Here is an 18,517-nt window from a genome sequence, read left to right as displayed (position 1 = left end):
CTTTAATATTACACGTATCAGAGCTGTAAGCATGGGGGAGTGCCGTAGGCTGTCTGAAAAGGGGGAGGTGTTCTCCGATTTTCCCTCGTTAGCTGATTTATTAGCATATCTTCCCCACTGGTTCACTCCCTTCCAGAGAGAAGTGTACAAGTAGCTCTACAGAGAATTAAGCCCGATTTCCATTTCCTTCAGAGATCTTCAAAACTGCAGTACAGCAGTCCACCAAGAAGCGCTTTCCCAACCGGACAGATGTTGAGCACAGTAGTCTGCATTAGAAACAATTTCCAAGAGCCTTGTGCTATGAAAGATGAAACTAGCAGGAGGGTTTGTGGGCCCTGAACAAAAGTGTTCAAAACTCCATTAAATCCCTGTGACTGCTTTTCCTGACAAAGGAAAGTGTGAAGGACAGGAGCAGCAAGAGTAACCTCAGAAGTCTGAAGGATGCTGTGCCTGCTCCAGATTTGAACAGTCTGGCTAATGAATCACGGATGGGGAGGAAGGCAGAAGGGCTGTGCCTCACCAGCCTCCAAGAACTACAAATGAGACTGTCCAAAGCCACCCATCATTTGCAAACCAGTCTCCCTTCGAAGTCAGTGAATCTCAGCTCCCCAGTGCTGTGCTTGTCATCTTTCCATATTTTACATAAAGAAAGAATCTTGATGTCTGTAATGATGAGCCCAGAGACTACAATCCCCTGATTATCCAAGGACAGGTAGAGTCAAAGAGCCGTTTTCTTCCTGTTGTCTTACCAGTGTGATTCATCCATTAGCTGTAGGGACCCTCTATCCCAGAATGAGGGCACAGCAGTGTCAGAGGGTCCCTCCTCTCCCTCGCTGCTTTGCTGCATATGTTAACAAGCCAGCCAATTAAAAAATATTTGTAAAATGCTTCACTGACCTTGCAGTCCACAAAATAAGCCATGAGACACGTCATTAGCAGCAGTGAATTTAGGGGGTTGCTAATTTATCTACTTGGATGTGCTCAGTCCAGGAAAGATTTCAATCTTTATTAGGGGTTTCTGTCATTATTTAAAGCTGCTCTTTGTCAGTTTTTCAGGGGATTCAGGCAGGACTGTCACAAAAGAGGCGCATAATAAAAAAGAACACCACTCAGTTGTGTACAAATGAAGCATGTTCTTGCTTTTAGGCTTAACCAGCAGGCAGAAATTCCACACTTCGATCCTCTCTCAGGTTAACTCTTGTTTTGATGAGGCATCTTGAGTCTCCCAGTTCTATGGGGACATGGGTTAAATGGCACCATCGCTTCCTGCCATGAACTTGTTTTTATCAGGACATTTCTGTTCAGATGGTAATGATGCTGCTTTTGCCATTAGAATGCAACAGAGGATCCCTAGGTATGAAACACTCAGCCCTCTCAGGGTATGAACACATGAACAAATGAAATTGGTTTACCGGGATAGACTTGGTTGTAAATTTATAGTATGCTAGCTAGCTGCCAACCATCAACGGTGCACGTTCCTACCCAGCGGCGCACTCTGGTAATTGCAAAGTAGGTTATTTTGCTTTCTTTCAAGGAAAAGCTCCTTGGGCTTCATCTGGAAGTAAGACACACACATAGGTCCCTACAGAGTAAGTCTTTCACCACAAGTTCATACCCTGCCTGACATTTGCATGGATAGATGTTGACTTTGCATTGGATGAACCTAGTATTTCTCCAGCCCTGTGCACCACATCCAGGGAGAACACTTAAGATAATCCTCCTTAAGGTCTGGATTTGCAGTGATCTGGCCAGTACTAGTGGGCTCACATTCCCCATCACAGTTTTGAAACACACCATTTACTTTACCTGTTCTGAATTTTATATCAAGTGTTTTATATCAAATTTTGTATCAACGGTGACCAGTTTCTTGCTAGAGCTAATCAAGTGAGTTAATTTACTAAACTTGTCCAAAGCTTAGCTTCTATATACAGAAAATAAACAAGAAAATGAATTTTCATAATTTCTGTCTTTGATTTATTAATAATAAGACCTATTTACTTGGCAGAAGTTGCGAGACCATCTGTCTTTCTGATACGTAACGGCTCCAAACTCAGTGAGTAGTGTTTTTAAAAGAAAACACTCAGAGCTAGTTTTAGATCTGCTGCGAGCAGCCCCAACTCTGTTGCTTGACCCATTTATTTCTATCAGAGATCTTTGGGATGTGGTTAGCCTACAGCACCTGAAACAAGCCGTTGCTTTAGGTCCATTAACATTTTCATTAATTGCCCCCCTCTCCCAGCTGATTAACGTAAGCTTTGTTTGCGCCTTTTTTTCTGAGTAAAATCTTGGCACACAAATTCATTAAAAAATTATCATATTTAAATAAAATCTGTGTTTTAAAACCTAGATAAGTAAGTACAAATATGATGGATCAACCCGTACTTATGCAAAGAAAGGCAGTGCATTGTGCCAGTCATTTGGAGAGAGGTATGGGTCTTTTTCCAAGAAAAATTAGAGGGGACATGGTAGTTTAGGGAATTGTTAATGTAGCAATAAGCTGCCGAAAGGTGTACTCATTACTGGGTGTACCTCAGATGTACTGTTAGGCATGAGACTGATAGATGAATAATGAAGAGAATAATTGTGATTCTGATTTCATTTAAACACTAAGTAGCTCCACTTAAACTAATGGAGTTCCACACAGGTAGTAGTGGTGTGGAATCAGAATCAGATCCAAAAATGCCTTCGACTACTTGGGGTGCATACCTCCATACAGTCCATGGTGATGAGAGACTAGGTTTGAAATATTGCAAAGACAGCTTGTAGCATTAATAATTCATTGCTTTAAAACCTGCCTTTTTCCTCCATACAGCTATAATAAAAGAAACGGCCCCTAGAAAAGCAAAAATTCCTAAGCCCTGCAACTTCTAAAGAAGAAAACCTCATCTTGCAGTGCAGGCATGGAGAGGGTATCGTTTACAGAAACACTAACAGAGGAGCCGCTAGCTCTTTTGCACAAGTCAAATGCACGGCACGGTTAGGAAGAACACCGGGTGACAGTTACCTGATGGGAAATCAGATAAATGACACTGGCTGTCTGTTTACACATCTTCTCAATGATAAGGACACAGCCATTCAACACGAACAGCTCTGGCCCGACTGTGGCCTCATTAAACACATTCAACAGCCCAACACTATGTAAGGTGTTGAATTTCCAGAGACAAATTCAAAAGCAGCCCTGTCTGAAAGGCAGAGTGATTTTGTTGAAAGGAAAAACATAAAGGACTGAAAAGACATGGAGTTACTTGGTTCTCTCTGGTCAGGATGCCCCAGAACATGGTGAATGTACAGGGAACTGCTCTTAGGAAGGCTGTGCCTGCCCCATGGAGAGGGGATTTGTACCTTCAGGACACGTTTTGTGAGTAATGAGTGCACTTGCAGAACAAGAAATCAAGAAACTAGGGACAACAGCATTGTTAATGTAGGAAAGAGAAGTGATTTCCAACTAACAGTAAATGCACAGTGAATCCAGAAACGTGATAGCTTTATTTTAGAATAAATCTTTGGTTTAATTCTGTCACCTTCGTTATCTAAGACAGCTGGGCTATGTAAATTAAACTCTCTCCCTTCTTTTCCAGATGTTCCTACAGCAGCCAACAGTTTCTCTGAGCTTTAGCAATACGCAGCAGCCAGAGCCACAACAGCTACAGCAGAGGTCAGGAGCCATTTCTCAGCAGCAGCTTGTCCCCAGTCCTCAACTTCAAGGGCAAACTGTGTCTTCGCAAACAGCGAACCAGCAAGCGCTGAGAGAAGCAAGCGTGATATCCAGCCAGGTAATCATTTCTTTGAACAGAGAAGCATTTATATGGAAAGAATACACTGTTATTACACAAGTGAGTAAAATCATGTCAGTGCTGTAAGTGTGGCTTTGCCTTTCCTTCCCCATTCTCCTATATAAGGGCAGTCTCTGTAAGGGGTGTCTCTACAGCATTTACTTTACCTTAAATCCCTTTTTTAAGTCTTCAGCCAGGACAGTTACTTGAACAGCTGTTTCCGCTTGAAAACTGGGCAGGGGGGGCAGGTAAAACATGTGGATGACTTACTGTTGTTTAGCTGGTCCTGAAAGAAACTTGACCAACCACACTGGAAACTAGCAGTGGTGGTGTCAGCAGCATGACCTCTCAAAATAAGCTTTACCCCTTCTCGCTACCTGAATGCAGCTGTATGCCACCGACACAGTGAGGCCTCCTGTCTGCTGTGGGGGCACACAGCTGGAACGCATGGAGATTTGTATCAGCCCCCCAGGTTGTGAGTGGAAGAGATTCCTGCACAGGGAAATAAAGTTCTGCCTCAGCGAGTTGTAACTGAGACTTAGGAAAGACAGGAGTAGGTTTAGCATGGGACTTTTTTTTTTTTTTCTTATTGCAGGTTTTTTGGCATTTCAATTGTTTGCTCTTCCACCCACCTGTTGTACCTCCCTTGATAGAAAACTTAGCTCCTATTTCTGCTACCTGAATGTGTGGCAAATATAGCCGCACCACAATCTTCAGACCCCTCAGCTGTAGCTTTTAACCTCCCACACACCTGTATTATAATGACACTATTAAAACAAAAAGTGCATCTGTATTATAAACGGGGGTGGGGGAATTATTTGATAAGGTGTATTCCCATCACGGGGCTTTCACAGCAGCGCTGTTCACACCCGACTTTGCTCGTGTCTTCACGGAGTGTAGTTTTTCTCCTCAGCGGCTCGATAGCACAGCCGGGGCTGCTTTGCTTTCACAACGCTCTGGCCCCAAGGGTTTTGCGGGCCGGTACACCGAAGCGGGGCTCAGCAGTGGGTACAAAAGCCGCGGCAGGTTACAGCGACGTTGTCGTTTCTTGAGTGCGACAGCGGCCGGGGGGTAACGCACCGCCAGTTATTAACGGCGCCGCGCCCCCGCCGCGCTGTCACGGTGCGCGCCTTTAGGCTTCCTCCCGCCAGCCCTCACGGGTGCGCCGGGTGTCGCTCTCCCACTCCTCTCTGTGTCTTGCAGGGCCCGAAGGCGCCGAGGAGCGCGGAGCTGACGCCGGGCGGCGGCCGCTCCCCCCGCGCCGCGCCCCCGCCCTTCGCCACGGCCCCCGCCGGCGGCACCGCGGCTCCCCCTGCCGGCCCGCCCGCCCCCGGCTGCAGCCACGACCAGCAGCTCAGGTACGGCCCGGACCCGGCCTCGCCTTCAGCCCCGGCCCCCGCGCATGAGGACCCCGGTTGCACTCGGTTGGGATTCGGCGTGCGCGGTCACGGCTGCCGCGCCTCCTCTGGCCTCCCAGCTCTGGGGTGGTGGGATGTCTCTGCTTTTCACCTCACTGTCCCGAGCTCCCCTGGGGGGGTGGCGGAGGACGGCCAGGACCGTGGCATTCAACTAGACATGTGAACCAAAAAAATTACACTCTGATATTCAGAAAGCTCCAGTGCAAGCCATTCCCACCAGCAGGAGCAAAAGAAATTTCACACTCCTGAAATCCTAGTGCCCAGCCTCCCAGCAAGGCGCCCATGTTGTTACCACAGAGGGCATGCGCTGCCCCAAATCTCCACCTCACAGTGCACAGGATGCTGGAGCTGCTGTTAGTTCTCCTAACGCCCAGCCTTGTGCCATGCCTATAAAAGCATCCTGTTTCTGTTTTCAAAATGTGGGGTTTGTCTGGTCCTTCTGTCACAGCAATGTCACTTTGTCTTTTCTCCACGCGCCAGACTGTTGCTCAGCCAGCCCATTCAGCCCATGATGCCTGCGTCCTGTCATGCAAGACACCCTTCAGACCTCAGCATGGCGGGATCCCAGGCTAAGTATGTGACTTGTCAAAGATAAAACACCAAAGTTACTTTGGAGGGGAAATAGCCTTCTTTAGTAAGATGACGAAGGAGTTATAAATATCAGGAACGTGTTACTGTGCTGAGCGTGCCTTCCAGTGTCAGGGTCAGCCTCACCCTCCCTCGTCACACCAGAAAGGACGACAGAGAGAAACACAACGTGCCAGTGGTGTTTTAAGAAGCTGAGGGATTTTTTTTTCCCTCACATGACTCTTGCTTCAGCGCTGGAACTCCCAACCCACCAAGGCAGATGTGAGAAAGTCAGCACTGGCCTAGCTGAAATGATGGGTGCCAAGAGAGCCCCTGCCCTTTGGGCAGTGGGATGCTGGTGTAACACCAGTGGAGCTACACGTGATCTACACCAGATCTGAAAGAACCAACAGGCCCTTGCATCTGAACAGTCTCAGAAAAACAGCTGAACAAACTACCTCAGTTGTTTGTCTCCTCAAACCTCAAAACTCAGATGAGGGAAGCAGAAAATATCAGTCACAAAATACCTTTTTTTTTTCTTAGCTGTTTTTTGTCACTGTACTTAATTGTCAATGTCCAAAATAACAGGGGCAGCTGTTTGCACATAATTCCTTTAAAAGTAATTCTGTATGTCATTTCAGGAATGTAGGTATTCAGTACTTTTTTTTTTAAACATCGCTATTGCTTTTTAAGATTATCTTGATTTAAAATTTTCACCTTTAAATATACATGGTTTTAGATCAGCTTTTAAACACCTAAATAATGGAGGCCTGATGCACAAAAATACATCTCCCAGTTCATGTAGACTTCTTGACTCATGGGACCCTTTTTTAGCCGCTCACATCCTAGAATGAGTACCCAAACCGTAGCGTTTCTGACTAACCTCTAATGTTGAACAGCTGTTGAGCGAACACACACCACACTATGATCTCATCACCCATTACAGGATAAACAGAATTAGGCTGGGTTGGCAATATCTCCATTGTGGTTTTGCCCACAGCCTTCCACAAAACAACACATTTAAGTTTTGCTAAGCAAAAGCAGACTGGCAAGAGGAGCTGAGTATTTTGTTTCTGGCCCATCTCTCATTCCAGAGGACTTCTGGAGGTTTCTTCTGTTCCTACCATGTGGCTCACAGCGATGGGAACTGCTGACCATACTTGGCAACATGAACATGAGCAGCTTAGGAAGTAATCACCCCTGGCCATCCTTCTGCAAATTACCACCCCCACAGGCAGTCGCAGGGGACCACAGGCAGCAGAATGGGAGGTGCATTTAATCTGTTGCTGCTGCAGTTCAGAGCTCAGCATATTAATAGAGAATCAAAGACCATTTGTTTTGAGCCTGGGATGTGAATGCTGCAGCCGAAGACATACATAAACCAGAATCTTTAATGAATCTAAAATGTGGTCTGGTTTTGAGGTGTGATGTGCGCTGCCCTCCAAATCCAACTCGTGCACAAAGGGGAAACAATGATGCCAACGGTGCCATTGCTCATATTAGGTCCCATGCACTAGAAATCTTTATTAGGAATTATTTATGAAGACTAGGGACTTCCCCCCGTTTCCTAAGACAAGACGTTTGCTTCCAACAGTTTGTTCATGATTTCTTCTTTCTTCCACAGGTATTCTCAAACACAACAAATGTTTCAAAGTTTGGAAGTGCAGACTTCCAGCAGCGGCTCTCCGATCGTGCTGATGGGACAAGCAGTGTTAAACCAAGGGTTCGCCACTACGCCTCCTTCCCAGGCATCCTCTCTGCCACCTATGCAACTCCAGCACCAACAGCATCAGCAACAACGCTACCTGCAGGTAGGGTAGGACAAAGAGGACAATATATAAAATGTACACACAGAGTAATGTGCAAACGGGGCCCCAGGTTTCAGAGGGAGCCAGATTATGGCAGAAATGGCCACTTTAGAGATCCTGAAATGCGCAAGACACTGATACAGTGTTGCATACCTTTCCCATATAGCAAGGGAGCAGTAAGAACAGTCAGAATATTTCGAAGGAAATTAATTCTGTACCATAGAAACATAATCAGATTATCCTGGATATATTTAATGTGTATTTCTAGATGAAGAAAATCACTGCCCTAGGATTTATTCTGTACTCTTTGTTCATTATAAAATTTCCTTAGTTTACAAGTCAAAAGATGATTTTTAATTACCAGCATCAACATAAAACGAGGTCTGGATCAGATATCTGGATCTCTTCAGTAAATTAACATATTTCCTCAACTCCACAAGGCAAAGAAGATAAATTGGAGCAAACTGCCTGGAAGAACTAGGTGATTTGAAGATGTAAAGATGCTTATTTTTTGACCTAATTCAACAGATATTAAAGAGCAAGGGGGAAAATGAGGTGTCTTGGTGTTAACTCAAAAGTAGCTGAACTCAGCCTCTAAAAACCTGATCACTTATCCACTGGAATCACTGAAAGAGTATCATCAACCTCAAATTATTAAACTCTTGTTATTGAAATGATATCCTTATCGTAGCTGAGAATTAATGAAAAAACTATAACAGATACCATTCCAAATAAAAGCAGCTGCAAAATTCACATCAGCTTCACCACTGCAAGGTCACACCCTACCACAAACTCATAAAAAGGAAGGGCTGGAAGGGACAGCATGAGGTACACTAGGATCCTGTTTTGTTTCTGTTTCATTTCTATCATCCATCTGTGTCATTTCTGACACATTCGCCCACCTTGTTCCTAAACAGGCTTTTCAGGATAAACTGCAAATGCTAGGCAGTGCATTCTTGTTACAAAACCCTTCTCAATGCCTAATTGTAATGTTCTTTGTTGCAATTTATGTCCATTCCTTCTAGCATTAGGTAAGCTTACCCCATGCCAACAGCCCCAGAAATAAAAGCCAGCAAACTAGTAGTATTTTTAAGCACTCTGTACGTTGAGGACGAAGAGCTTTAACATGTGAAAGAATCGAACACCACGATGAATTTTATTTTGTCTGTAGGTGCAAACACCAAGTTCTTTGCACAATGAGCAACCCGGTTCTTTGCTCCTGCCATCTTACTCGCCACAGCAAGGAAATATGGGGTATCATCAGACACAGCAGCAGCAGCAGCAGCAACTAACATCAAGAAGAAGCAATAGCTTATCAGAATCATCGAATTTACCACAGCCACTGCAATAGAGTCCCACCAGCACAATCAATGCACGATTAGCTTTAACCAATGGGCACATGAGGCAGAAGAGAATGACTTTGTACTTACTGTTTTGGCTTTTGCACAAGCGTTTCTTTCAAAGCTCTATGACAGAAGTACGGCACAGAGTGCAGACTGCCACAGACAGTGCATTTACGGCATGCTGGATTCAGTTTGCACTGTCTTGTGAGCACAGTATGTACTGACAGAGCAAAACAAAAAGGAACACTATCCTGTGCAGCCTCCATCGTCAATGGGTGCACGGGAGGAGGTGTTCAGTCTCGGTGTGTCACTCTGAAAGCTATCTGGCAGTTCCAAAAGACTGTCGACAGACTCATAAGGTACTTGGCCTTCACTGTTTCAGTTCTTCTTTTGTGTATGAAAAGCACTGCGTCAAAGGTCTATTGCGGAGAGAACAAGAGATTATTTTTATTATGATTATTGTTATTATTTTGCACAACTGCACAGAGGACAAAACCTAGGCACTTTCTGTAAAGAGAAGTTTGTTTCCTTATTCTTGTGGCCAAATTAGCACATCCAATGGAGGAGAAAGCCCAGTCATTGGTGAAGATGGTCTACAGCTCATAACCCTTCATTTAGAATCTGAAAGGTATTATGCAGCTTCCCCTAACTGCTCTTCATTACTGAAAAACAAACAAGAAACCCCACAACCCACACTGGACTGTTTTCTATTTGAATTGTGATTGCAAAGGAGAACTCAAATTGTAAGCACAATCATGCAACTCTCCAATAGTACGACATGGATCCTTCTTCAAACTAAACTCACCCACTGCAAGTCTCTGAGAAATATGCACTGTGTTTTGGCCCACTGACTTGGGATGCTGCAGACTATTACATATCTCTTTCATTATGACATTTAGGATTGAATTTTCCTTTGGGGAGAAAAAAAAGAAATGCACTTTTCGCTTTTTTTGTATGTTTTCTGTTGATAAGTTTCTAAGAAAGATTTTATGTAATTATTAAATGAAAAGTAGTGTATTGTACAGCTGTTGTAATAATGACCTATTTCTATATAAAATAAAATTATATGGAATTATGTGGAAATTATTTTGTATATGAAATATCAACTCATTTCACAAGTATAAAGATTGTGCTTGTGCTTTTTTGTGAGTGGATATTTTGTAATAAACTAATGAATTAGAAATGTTTTGTGAAGTGAACTACTGTTTCATGCTATATACAACTCAAACTATTATTTTTTCCATTTAATGATGGACAGTTGTCTTTATTTGTAGAATAAAATAAAATAGCCAAGAGGCTTTATTGCAGGACTTGCACACATTTTCCTGTGGCTGTTCAACTACGTGATTTGCTTTAGATTGTTAATATTGGCTGTAGCCTGGTAAGGTGTTTGGCTCCCGGTTAGCAAAAACAAGTATTATCCTGCACGATCTTTGTCATGACATAGACAATGAGAATGGTAGCTCAGGAAGTGATATTAGTTGCCAGCCAAGACAGTTCGCTTTAAGCTCCTCCAACACAGAATGAGGTGGATAACCAAGCTTGGTAATGGAAGGGGATGGCCCTCAGGGCAGCTTGCAGCTGCCCAAGCCAGGGTTAGCTTCAAGAGAGCGTAGATCATGCTGCCCTTTGGTACCAAGGATCACATCGCTAGGGCCCACGTGTTCAGCTCTGGTTTCTATGCTGTAGAGGAACATTGAGGAAAATTGGGCTGGGAGCTGGAAAGGCTAACAGTAAACTTTCAGAAAAAAAGGTTCATTTGCCCTGAGTTCTGAAAAACCTTCTAAAAGTAAAAATCTCCTGGAGAAAACGCACTGGTAGAATGACCCCACTGCTTCCACAGCAAGACTGGCTGGTAGGACTGATTGGTGCATGTGTATTTCAATCCGTACAACCTCATTGTTCATTGAAGGAAGATAAGGGAATCAGGTATCTGGTCTCTCAAAAATGTTTCAGAGATCAGATCTGGTATCTTAGAAAGTGTTTTTACTGCTAACTTTAGGTACTGGTCTGAGTTAGCCTTCTCATCTCTTTCAATTCTTGCATTCAGTGAAGCAAGAGTGACCCCACCAGATGAAAATTAAAGAGCTAAACCTTAACATGCTTTCACTTAATGACTGAAGGAACTTCTCTCTGTTAACTGTAGACAAACCTTAGCAAGGGCCAGCCGGCTAAGTTAGTGGCTGACTTCATAAATGCCACCCACTCCTGTAAGGGCTTATTCTGGGAAAAGGGAGGGGAAATCTGTCTGTAGGCCAGAAAATTCATGCAGGAAAGAGGTCATGAAGGAATGTGAGCACCTCAGAGGAAATACCTGTGGAAGCACCACTTGATGTATCTCAACTACTATGACGGAAGGCACAGGAAGAGAAAATTCCTTTAAGAATTTGTTTTACTCTCAGGCATAGTTGTAATACACCCACATCTCTCCTGATTGCCAGTGTCTTTGTCCAAACCACGCTCAGCCTCGGAGCAAACATTTTTCTAAAAACAGCAGTACTCTGTTTACACGGAGAAGCTGTAAATACAGTGAGGTTGCCTTCCAGTAAACTGGCTTATTATATTGTTTGAAAAGATACAGAGCACTTCCAAGAACAGATTAATGTCAACACCTGGTTTCTCGTGCTCTCATTGCTCCCCTGTACACTCATTCTGGTTTTGGTTGTTGCACTTGTTCCAAGTTGCACACACGCGGCAACACCGCTCCACTTCATAGAGCTGGGCTCTTGCTCTAGTTCGTTATAGCTGAGATCCAGCTTGTTCCGACATCATCGCTCAGCTCGGGTCATTTTTCTGGGCAGGCGGCCAGACCAGGTGGGATACCTAGTTTGTGTCTCAGGAACAGGATCCGCAGACCCGAACAAGGCACTCTGCTTCCTCACAAGCACAACTCCCAAGCCGAGGTCCCCACACAACGCACCACCTGTAGAAGACTCCTAAATACGGGGCGACCAGGCAGGTGGATGCCCCAGGGGTGGCCGGACCCTCACCCCCTTGGCGACCCCTAGGGGTTCAGGCTGGAGACTGCGCCTAACACAACTCAACAGCAGACCCGCGGTCGCGGCGGAAAAGCCGGGGGCCGCTCCCTCCGGGGACAGCAGCCGCCCCCTCACTGCTCCCTGCTACCGGCTGGCAGACAACGCAACAGCGGACGAGCCCAAGCCCGAGCCCAAGCCCGAGCCCAAGCCCAAGCCCAAACCCGAGCCCAAACCCGAGCCCAAACCCGAGCCCAAACCCGAGCCCAAACCCGAGCCGCGCCCCCTGCGCGCCACCGCCTGAGCGAGCCCCGTCCCTGCGCCGGCGCAGTCGGCCTCCACCTGCATCCCGGAAGGGCTCTTCGCTCCCACAGTCCCTTGCGCGCTCCTTTCCGGCCTGTGCCCGGGCAGGGTGAGTGGCGGCCGCGGGACTCGGTTTGCTGAATCCGCTTCCATCCGCCCCGCAGACCCCGCGGCGGGGGTTGTCCTTGGCCTGGCTGGGTGCGGGGGGCGGCCCGGCGCGGGGGACACCGGGTGGTTTCTCCCGGCGGGCCCGCGTTCGACGGGGCTGTGGCCTCTCTGTCCCCTTAGGCCTGCCTCGGGCCGGGCAGGGTGCAGGCCTGGGGAGGCCTGCGGGACAATTGTGGGGGGGTTATGGCCCGTACTGGGGTTTAGCAAGGGAGGAGGAAGCCACAGGCTGCAGTCAGGCCCTGGAAGGAGCCTCTCTGGCACCATCGTCTCCTGTCCAGGATGGGCTGAGCTGCCCTCCTGGGTCGCCTTGGAGAAGGCAGGGGCTTGGACATACAGAAGCAGGACGGTGTGGCTTTAGGGGTGCTTGGGGCTGGCCAGGAACCCACTCGTCTCGGGAAGTGTCCGAAGAGTCTCAGATGCGTTTCACGTTCCTGTCAGGGAGATGGGAGTAAAGCATTTGTGATGCTGAGTAGTTGCTGCTTAAAATCTGCAACTGGTGCGGCCCCAGGGGATGAAGTTAACTTAAACAAGCTGCTGAATGTGGCAGTTGTGTGGCCTGTAAGGAGCTGGGGACGAGGGGAGGGAAGGTGCCAGGGGAAAGGTCTGAGGGAAGTTGGGTCTGCGTTTGACGTGTGCATGGATGCTTTTCAGCGTTGCTCAGATGGCTCCTGCAAAGAAAGGTGGCGAGAAGAAGAAGGGACGCTCCGCCATCAATGAGGTGGTAACGAGGGAATATACCATCAACATTCACAAGCGGATCCATGGCGTGTAAGTTCTAAAAAGAATCTGCCTCATGTAAAGTGGCATTTGGGAGTGGGTTCGGTCAGTTTCAAGGTGCAGAGACAACAGTCCTTACCGGCATTAGGAACAAGCTTGTTTCTTTAATTGGTGAGTGTTCCTGGGCATAATTTGAAATTAGGTCTGTTTTCCTCTGTGCACAGATAACCATTCTTTCCCAAGCAAAATTTAAAGTTTAGCCCACTTCAGTAAATTTTAGAAAATAAATGGTGTTGTAATAAAATGATTGGCTCATGCTTATCACTAAACTGTGTGAGGTGTAAATTGGGGTATGGTTTGAGTTTAACAATATTGGTTGTGTGTAGATCAGATTAACTTTTAACCTGACAAAATGTTGAACCTCATACAACCGTGTAGTAGTAAAGTGCTTGTGAGGACTTGTTGAGAAACTGTGTCTCTGTTGGATTCCTTCTGTATGTGTATGGCTGCAGTCATGTGACAGAAAACTGTATCCAAATCAAGACGATTGGTGACGTTGCTAAGTTAACTTAGGAGAGAAATGAGACATTAGACTATTACAAAACTATGGGTGAGAATGGGAGGCAGTGGTACTTTTAAAAGGAAATGAGGTGTTCTGACCTCACCTGTTGAGTGTTTATGGCAGTTCAGTCTACTCTTGATGATAGTCATGATATCTTTTTTTTCTTTTGGGTTATCATCTCTTCTCTTTAGGCAATAATTGCTACATATGAAATAGTATTTGTTTAGTGCTTGTTACTCACCCACTCCCAATTTCTAGTACTAAATGTGAACAGTAAGGTGCAAATAATACTAAATGTAACCCACTGTGGAACGTTTGACCCTACTGATACTGTAGTCACAGGTCATACCATGGGTATAATATCTGCATCAAAGCACTCATGGTGCAGCTCTAACTTACAGTGTAAAAGCCCAGTCATGGAGAATCTGTCCATAATAGGCATGAGAAATGCTGTACTTGCAAAAAAAACAGTTATGGTGGTCCCGTCATGATGACATTAGAAAAGTAACCATCAAATACCGTTTAGCAGGACTATTATTCAGAATAGCATCAGTTCTGTTCTGCTGTTTATTTCAATACATTGTTGCAGTGCTTTTCGCATAGGCCTTTCATTTAGAGCGTCTGTGAAGGCTCTGATCTCTCAGTAGTACTAGAAGTCTTCATGTTCACATTCTAGAAATAAGATCCAGGACTTCTTGCAGTTGCAAAATTTTTCTGATTTTTTTTTTTTACATAGCTGTATGTGGTTTCTGTTAGGCATAGACATTAAGAATACAGCTGCCTACCAGGGTAGAGGTCTGGTCATAACTGTGATGCAGCTACTGAACTGCTGTTGAACACAGTCCTTTTGATTGTGTGTTTAGAGAATGTCAGTGGTTGAGTGCTGCAGCAAGAGTCCAATGCTGAGAGTTTCCTGAAGCTAAAGAGATTGCTCTTGTGTTTGTCCTAGGGGCTTCAAGAAACGAGCACCGCGTGCTCTCAAGGAAATCCGCAAGTTTGCGATGAAAGAAATGGGTACTCCTGACGTTCGCATTGACACCAGGTTGAACAAAGCAGTCTGGGCTAAAGGAATAAGGTAGGTTTCTGCAACTTCCTTTACTGGGTGAGGAAGAACCTTTTAACTGTTGTATGTGGAGGTGCAGGACTTGGAGGGGTAGAAAATATTTGTATCCTTCCTGCAGTATTGGCATGTTCTTTGCAAGTGCTTCCTTTCTTACAATGTGCACACCAAGCTGATCTTTTTGTCACCTCTGTGTTCTGGTCAGTTCTCTCAGTGTACTTGTAGCAAAGCTTCAGTAAACTCTGGAGTTGAAAGAACTTTGTTCTACCTCTAGTAAGAATAAACGAAAGAAGGAATGCAGGTTTAGAAAGGTGGATTGGGGTATTGTAATACTATAATACTCTAGTCCATATTGTAGCAGACAGTTTTTAGGAACATGGCTTTTTTGGTACTGCTTACAGTCCCAGGCTAAGTACTTGGGTTTTGTGTAGTGTATCTAAACAGGATGATGTTTCGAAGCATGCTGAATTGATAAATGCTACACAAAGAAATAATGAGGTGTGTTTTAAATAGGGGCATTAATCTTGTCTTGAAAGTACAAGTAGTTTGGGGGCCAAAAAGTGACAACTTCTTTTAAAATGCTGGTACAGAGGCAGCTGATTTGACTTTTGGCAGGTGTGACTGTGGTACAAAAACACTTCTGTGAGAAGTGGGACCTCTTAGAATCATCAAATCATAGAATAGTTTGGGTTGGAAGGGACCTTCAAAGCTCATCTAGTCCAACCCCCTGCAATGATCAGGGATATCTTAAACTAGATCAGGTTGCTCAGAGCCCTGTCCAGCCTGGCCTGGAATGTCTCCAGGGATGGGGCATCTCCCACCTCTCTGGGCAACCTGGGCCAGGGTTTCACCACCCTCATCCTAAAAAATTTCTTCTTCATGTCTGGCCTGAATCTCCCCTCCTTTAGTTTAAAACCATCACCCCTTGTCCTATTAAAACAGGCCCTTCTGAAAAGTCTGACCCCATCTTTCTTATAGACCCCTTTTAAGTACTGAAAGGCCACTTGAAGGTCTCTCCAGAGCCTTCTCTTCTCCAGGCTGAACAACCCCAGCTCTCTCAGCCTGTCCTCACAGCAGAGCTGTTCCAGCCCTCTGATCATCTTAGTGGCTTCCTCTGGCCCCTCTCCAACAGGTCCGTGTCTTTCCTGTGGTGAGGGCTCCAGAGCTGGACACAGGACTCCAGGTGGGGTCTCACCAGAGCAGAGCAGAGGGGCAGAATCACTTCCCTCGACCTCCTGGCCATGCGCCTTTTGATGCAGCCCAGGATACAATTTGGCCTTCTGGTCAGGAAGCGCAAATTACTGGGTCATGTGGAGACTTTCATCCTCCAGTAGCCCCAAGTCCTTCTTCACATGGCTCCTCTCAGTCCCTTCATCCCCCAGCCTCTATTGATACCAGGGATTGCCCCGACCTAGGTGCAGGACCTTGCACTTGGCCTGTTGAACCTCATGAGGTTCACTTGGGCCCACTTCTGAAACTTGTCCAGGTCCCTCTGGATGGCACTCTGTCCCTCTGGTTGTGTCAACTGCACCACTCAGCTTGGTGTCATCTGGACACTTGCTGAGGTTGCACTTGATCCCAGCCCACTCTTAAATCATAATAAAAGGTTAACTCTTATGAGATATGTACTGTGAGTGATAACACTGGATATACATGAACCCTTGTTTTAAACCATATCTGCTAGGAATTTGATCCCTGACTGGCCTATGATGCATTTACAGTCCTTTACTTGGAGTTGTGTGCCAACCCTTCCTTCAAAAACAGAGTGGGAAGATGGGACTAATTTACTGCATCTTCTAGGCAGGGGTTCTCTGTCCTTCCTGTTGAGCTGTTCTAGTTCATAAACAATGAAGAGGTAGCAATTGAGCCAGGTGACAGCATAACTTCAGAGCTTAGTAGTGAGGCTACTAATCAAGACTTCCTTACGTTAGCTGGTAGAAGCGCGTTCTGTGGAGCAGGGAGTCATCACATCTTTCCAGCATGAGGTTAACTGCAGTTTTCACTAGTTAGAGTAGATAATGGATGCAGAGTGAAAAGTTTTCCTTTGGAAAGATCAGAAGAGGCTAAAATAACTGTGTTGACTAGTGTGATAGTGATATAAGTAGTGAAAAATGCTTTTGACTTGTTTTAAGAAGTGAGTAAATTGAAGCAAGTTCCTGTGTCTTAATAACTGCCTCCATGTGATTTAGTAAGGATGCTCTGAGAATGTACAGCAAGGAGGATGTTCCTTCTTATATCCTCTGAAACAAAGTCCTCTGAACAGGAGTTTCCCAAAATATGGAGTTCATTTCATGTGAGAGGTTACTTAAAAAAGGTGTGGAAAGATAATTTTTTGCCTTCCCTCAGCAGCATATTTTGGGCAGCATTAGGAGAGGATGCTATGGTGTGACTTGCCTGTTAAGAACAAAATAATCTAAGCATCTAAGCAATTTTGTTGTGTTTCCATGGGTTTTATGAGGAAGAAATGTTCATTAATTGTATATCCATAAACAAGATCTTCGATCAGGTCTAATGCTCACTAGAATTTCCACGTGACTTCTGGCATACAGATGGGCTGGTACTCTGACTCTTGACAGGGGCTTCAGGCTTCCAGAACAGATTGTTGGGTGGTTTTTTATTCACTATTTTCTATTCAAGTAAGAAATGCTTGTTAGCTGCTTGCGATCATATTTGCACTGTGCTTCATTATCATCTTCATAGTATATTTTGTGAATCAGTCGTGGACTGATGATGCACTTCTGACTTCACGCTCCCACTGGATTATGGATTCACCTTGTTCAAGGCTCAGTTAAATCTTGCCTGCTCTCTTTTAACAAAACAAAACAAGTGTCTTCCCTAAGGCAAACAATACAACCTCTAAGGTACAGGATTTTGCTTTTTATGATGGTGAGATAGAAACAGAATTGACTCACCCTGTCTTTGCACACATAGGCAAAGCTTAAGAATTGGGGCCGGGGGGAGGGAGGGAGAAGTAACCATATAGCAGACAACTTTTATTTTCTATGAATTAACAGGTTTCAGTACATATTTTATTGAAAATTAATCTGTCATCTTCCTTTCAGGAACGTTCCTTACCGTATCCGTGTGCGTTTGTCCAGAAAACGCAATGAGGATGAAGATTCACCAAACAAGCTATACACACTGGTTACCTATGTACCAGTCACAACCTTCAAAGGTAAGGTTGCATGCTGTCTCTCTTCCTCCATGCCATGTTTTTCTGAACAAGTAGTGTAAGTGGGATGGCTCCTCCTGCAATGCAAAATTCAGATTAAAAACCTGCTGCCAGTGTCAAACTACTGACTTAAACTAGCTCTGCTGTAGAAAGCAGGCTCTTAGCTTGCCCGATCAGCATTATGAAGCAAATACAGAGTTCAGTGAAATAGTCTGTAATTTTTGAGAAAATGAAAAACCCTGGCTCTAGTTGTTATGGCACTCTAAGGTTTATGTTTATTCATATATAAAGTATGTTCTCCAATGTCAGAAGCTTAAGCAGGTTGAGCCTTTTCTGCTTGTCATCTGATAAGTATCTCATTTGCAGAATTGATTTGACATGAAGTTTTTATTTTAACATTCGGTGATATACTTGCCTATATAGTTTGCTTTTCCAGAAGTAGATCAGCAAACTAGCTTTGAAACTGTATAGATGTATTTTCTCGTGAATGTACATGTACTGCATATACATAAAGGGAATTGTCTTAGTAATCGGTGGTGATACAGTTTCTTGTTTTACAGGTCTACAGACAGTCAATGTGGATGAAAATTAAACTGATTTTCATCACAATAAAAAGATAAAAAGAAATTTTACTCCTATTATTTTTTTTAT

General features: G+C 44.8%; 2 protein-coding genes and 1 long non-coding RNA gene across 7 annotated transcripts in view; 2 read left to right on the top strand and 1 right to left on the bottom strand.

Annotated features, from left to right (window-relative positions):
• NPAS2 (neuronal PAS domain protein 2) overlaps positions 1-10,092 on the top strand; it is a 110,986-nt gene extending 100,894 nt beyond the window's left edge. For 3 of the 4 annotated variants that reach the window (XM_065061143.1, XM_065061162.1, XM_065061171.1), the window contains 5 exons: positions 3,579-3,773; positions 4,977-5,131; positions 5,672-5,764; positions 7,383-7,569; positions 8,738-10,092. In XM_065061143.1, coding sequence (XP_064917215.1) covers positions 3,579-3,773; positions 4,977-5,131; positions 5,672-5,764; positions 7,383-7,569; positions 8,738-8,917 — 810 coding nt within the window. In that variant the 3' untranslated portion in view covers positions 8,918-10,092. Of the gene's footprint in view, positions 1-3,578; positions 3,774-4,976; positions 5,132-5,671; positions 5,765-7,382; positions 7,570-8,591 lie in introns of all 4 variants that reach the window. The other variant, XM_065061152.1, reaches the window with a different exon arrangement.
• On the bottom strand, positions 6,840-9,199 carry LOC135579356 (uncharacterized). The gene is made up of 2 exons (XR_010472234.1): positions 8,997-9,199; positions 6,840-7,563 (listed from the first exon to the last, which is right to left on the bottom strand). It is a non-coding gene; the product is annotated as an uncharacterized LOC135579356 (long non-coding RNA).
• A 2,087-nt stretch (positions 10,093-12,179) lies between the features above and the next one.
• RPL31 (ribosomal protein L31) lies at positions 12,180-18,493 on the top strand. 2 transcript variants are annotated; one of them, XM_065061182.1, is made up of 5 exons: positions 12,180-12,296; positions 13,007-13,123; positions 14,584-14,709; positions 17,757-17,869; positions 18,427-18,493. In XM_065061182.1, exons 2-5 carry the CDS (start codon positions 13,017-13,019, stop codon positions 18,456-18,458), a joined length of 378 nt encoding a protein of 125 aa, XP_064917254.1. In that variant the 5' UTR covers positions 12,180-12,296; positions 13,007-13,016; the 3' UTR covers positions 18,459-18,493. The 2 variants fall into 2 exon arrangements, with proteins under 2 accessions (XP_064917254.1, XP_064917263.1); XM_065061191.1 differs by having other exon boundaries at positions 12,295-12,385.
• The last annotated feature ends 24 nt before the right edge of the window (positions 18,494-18,517 follow it).

This window comes from Columba livia, chromosome 1, assembly GCF_036013475.1.
Source record: "Columba livia isolate bColLiv1 breed racing homer chromosome 1, bColLiv1.pat.W.v2, whole genome shotgun sequence".
NCBI lineage: Eukaryota > Metazoa > Chordata > Aves > Columbiformes > Columbidae > Columba > Columba livia.
This window is presented reverse-complemented; position numbering and strand designations above follow the sequence as displayed.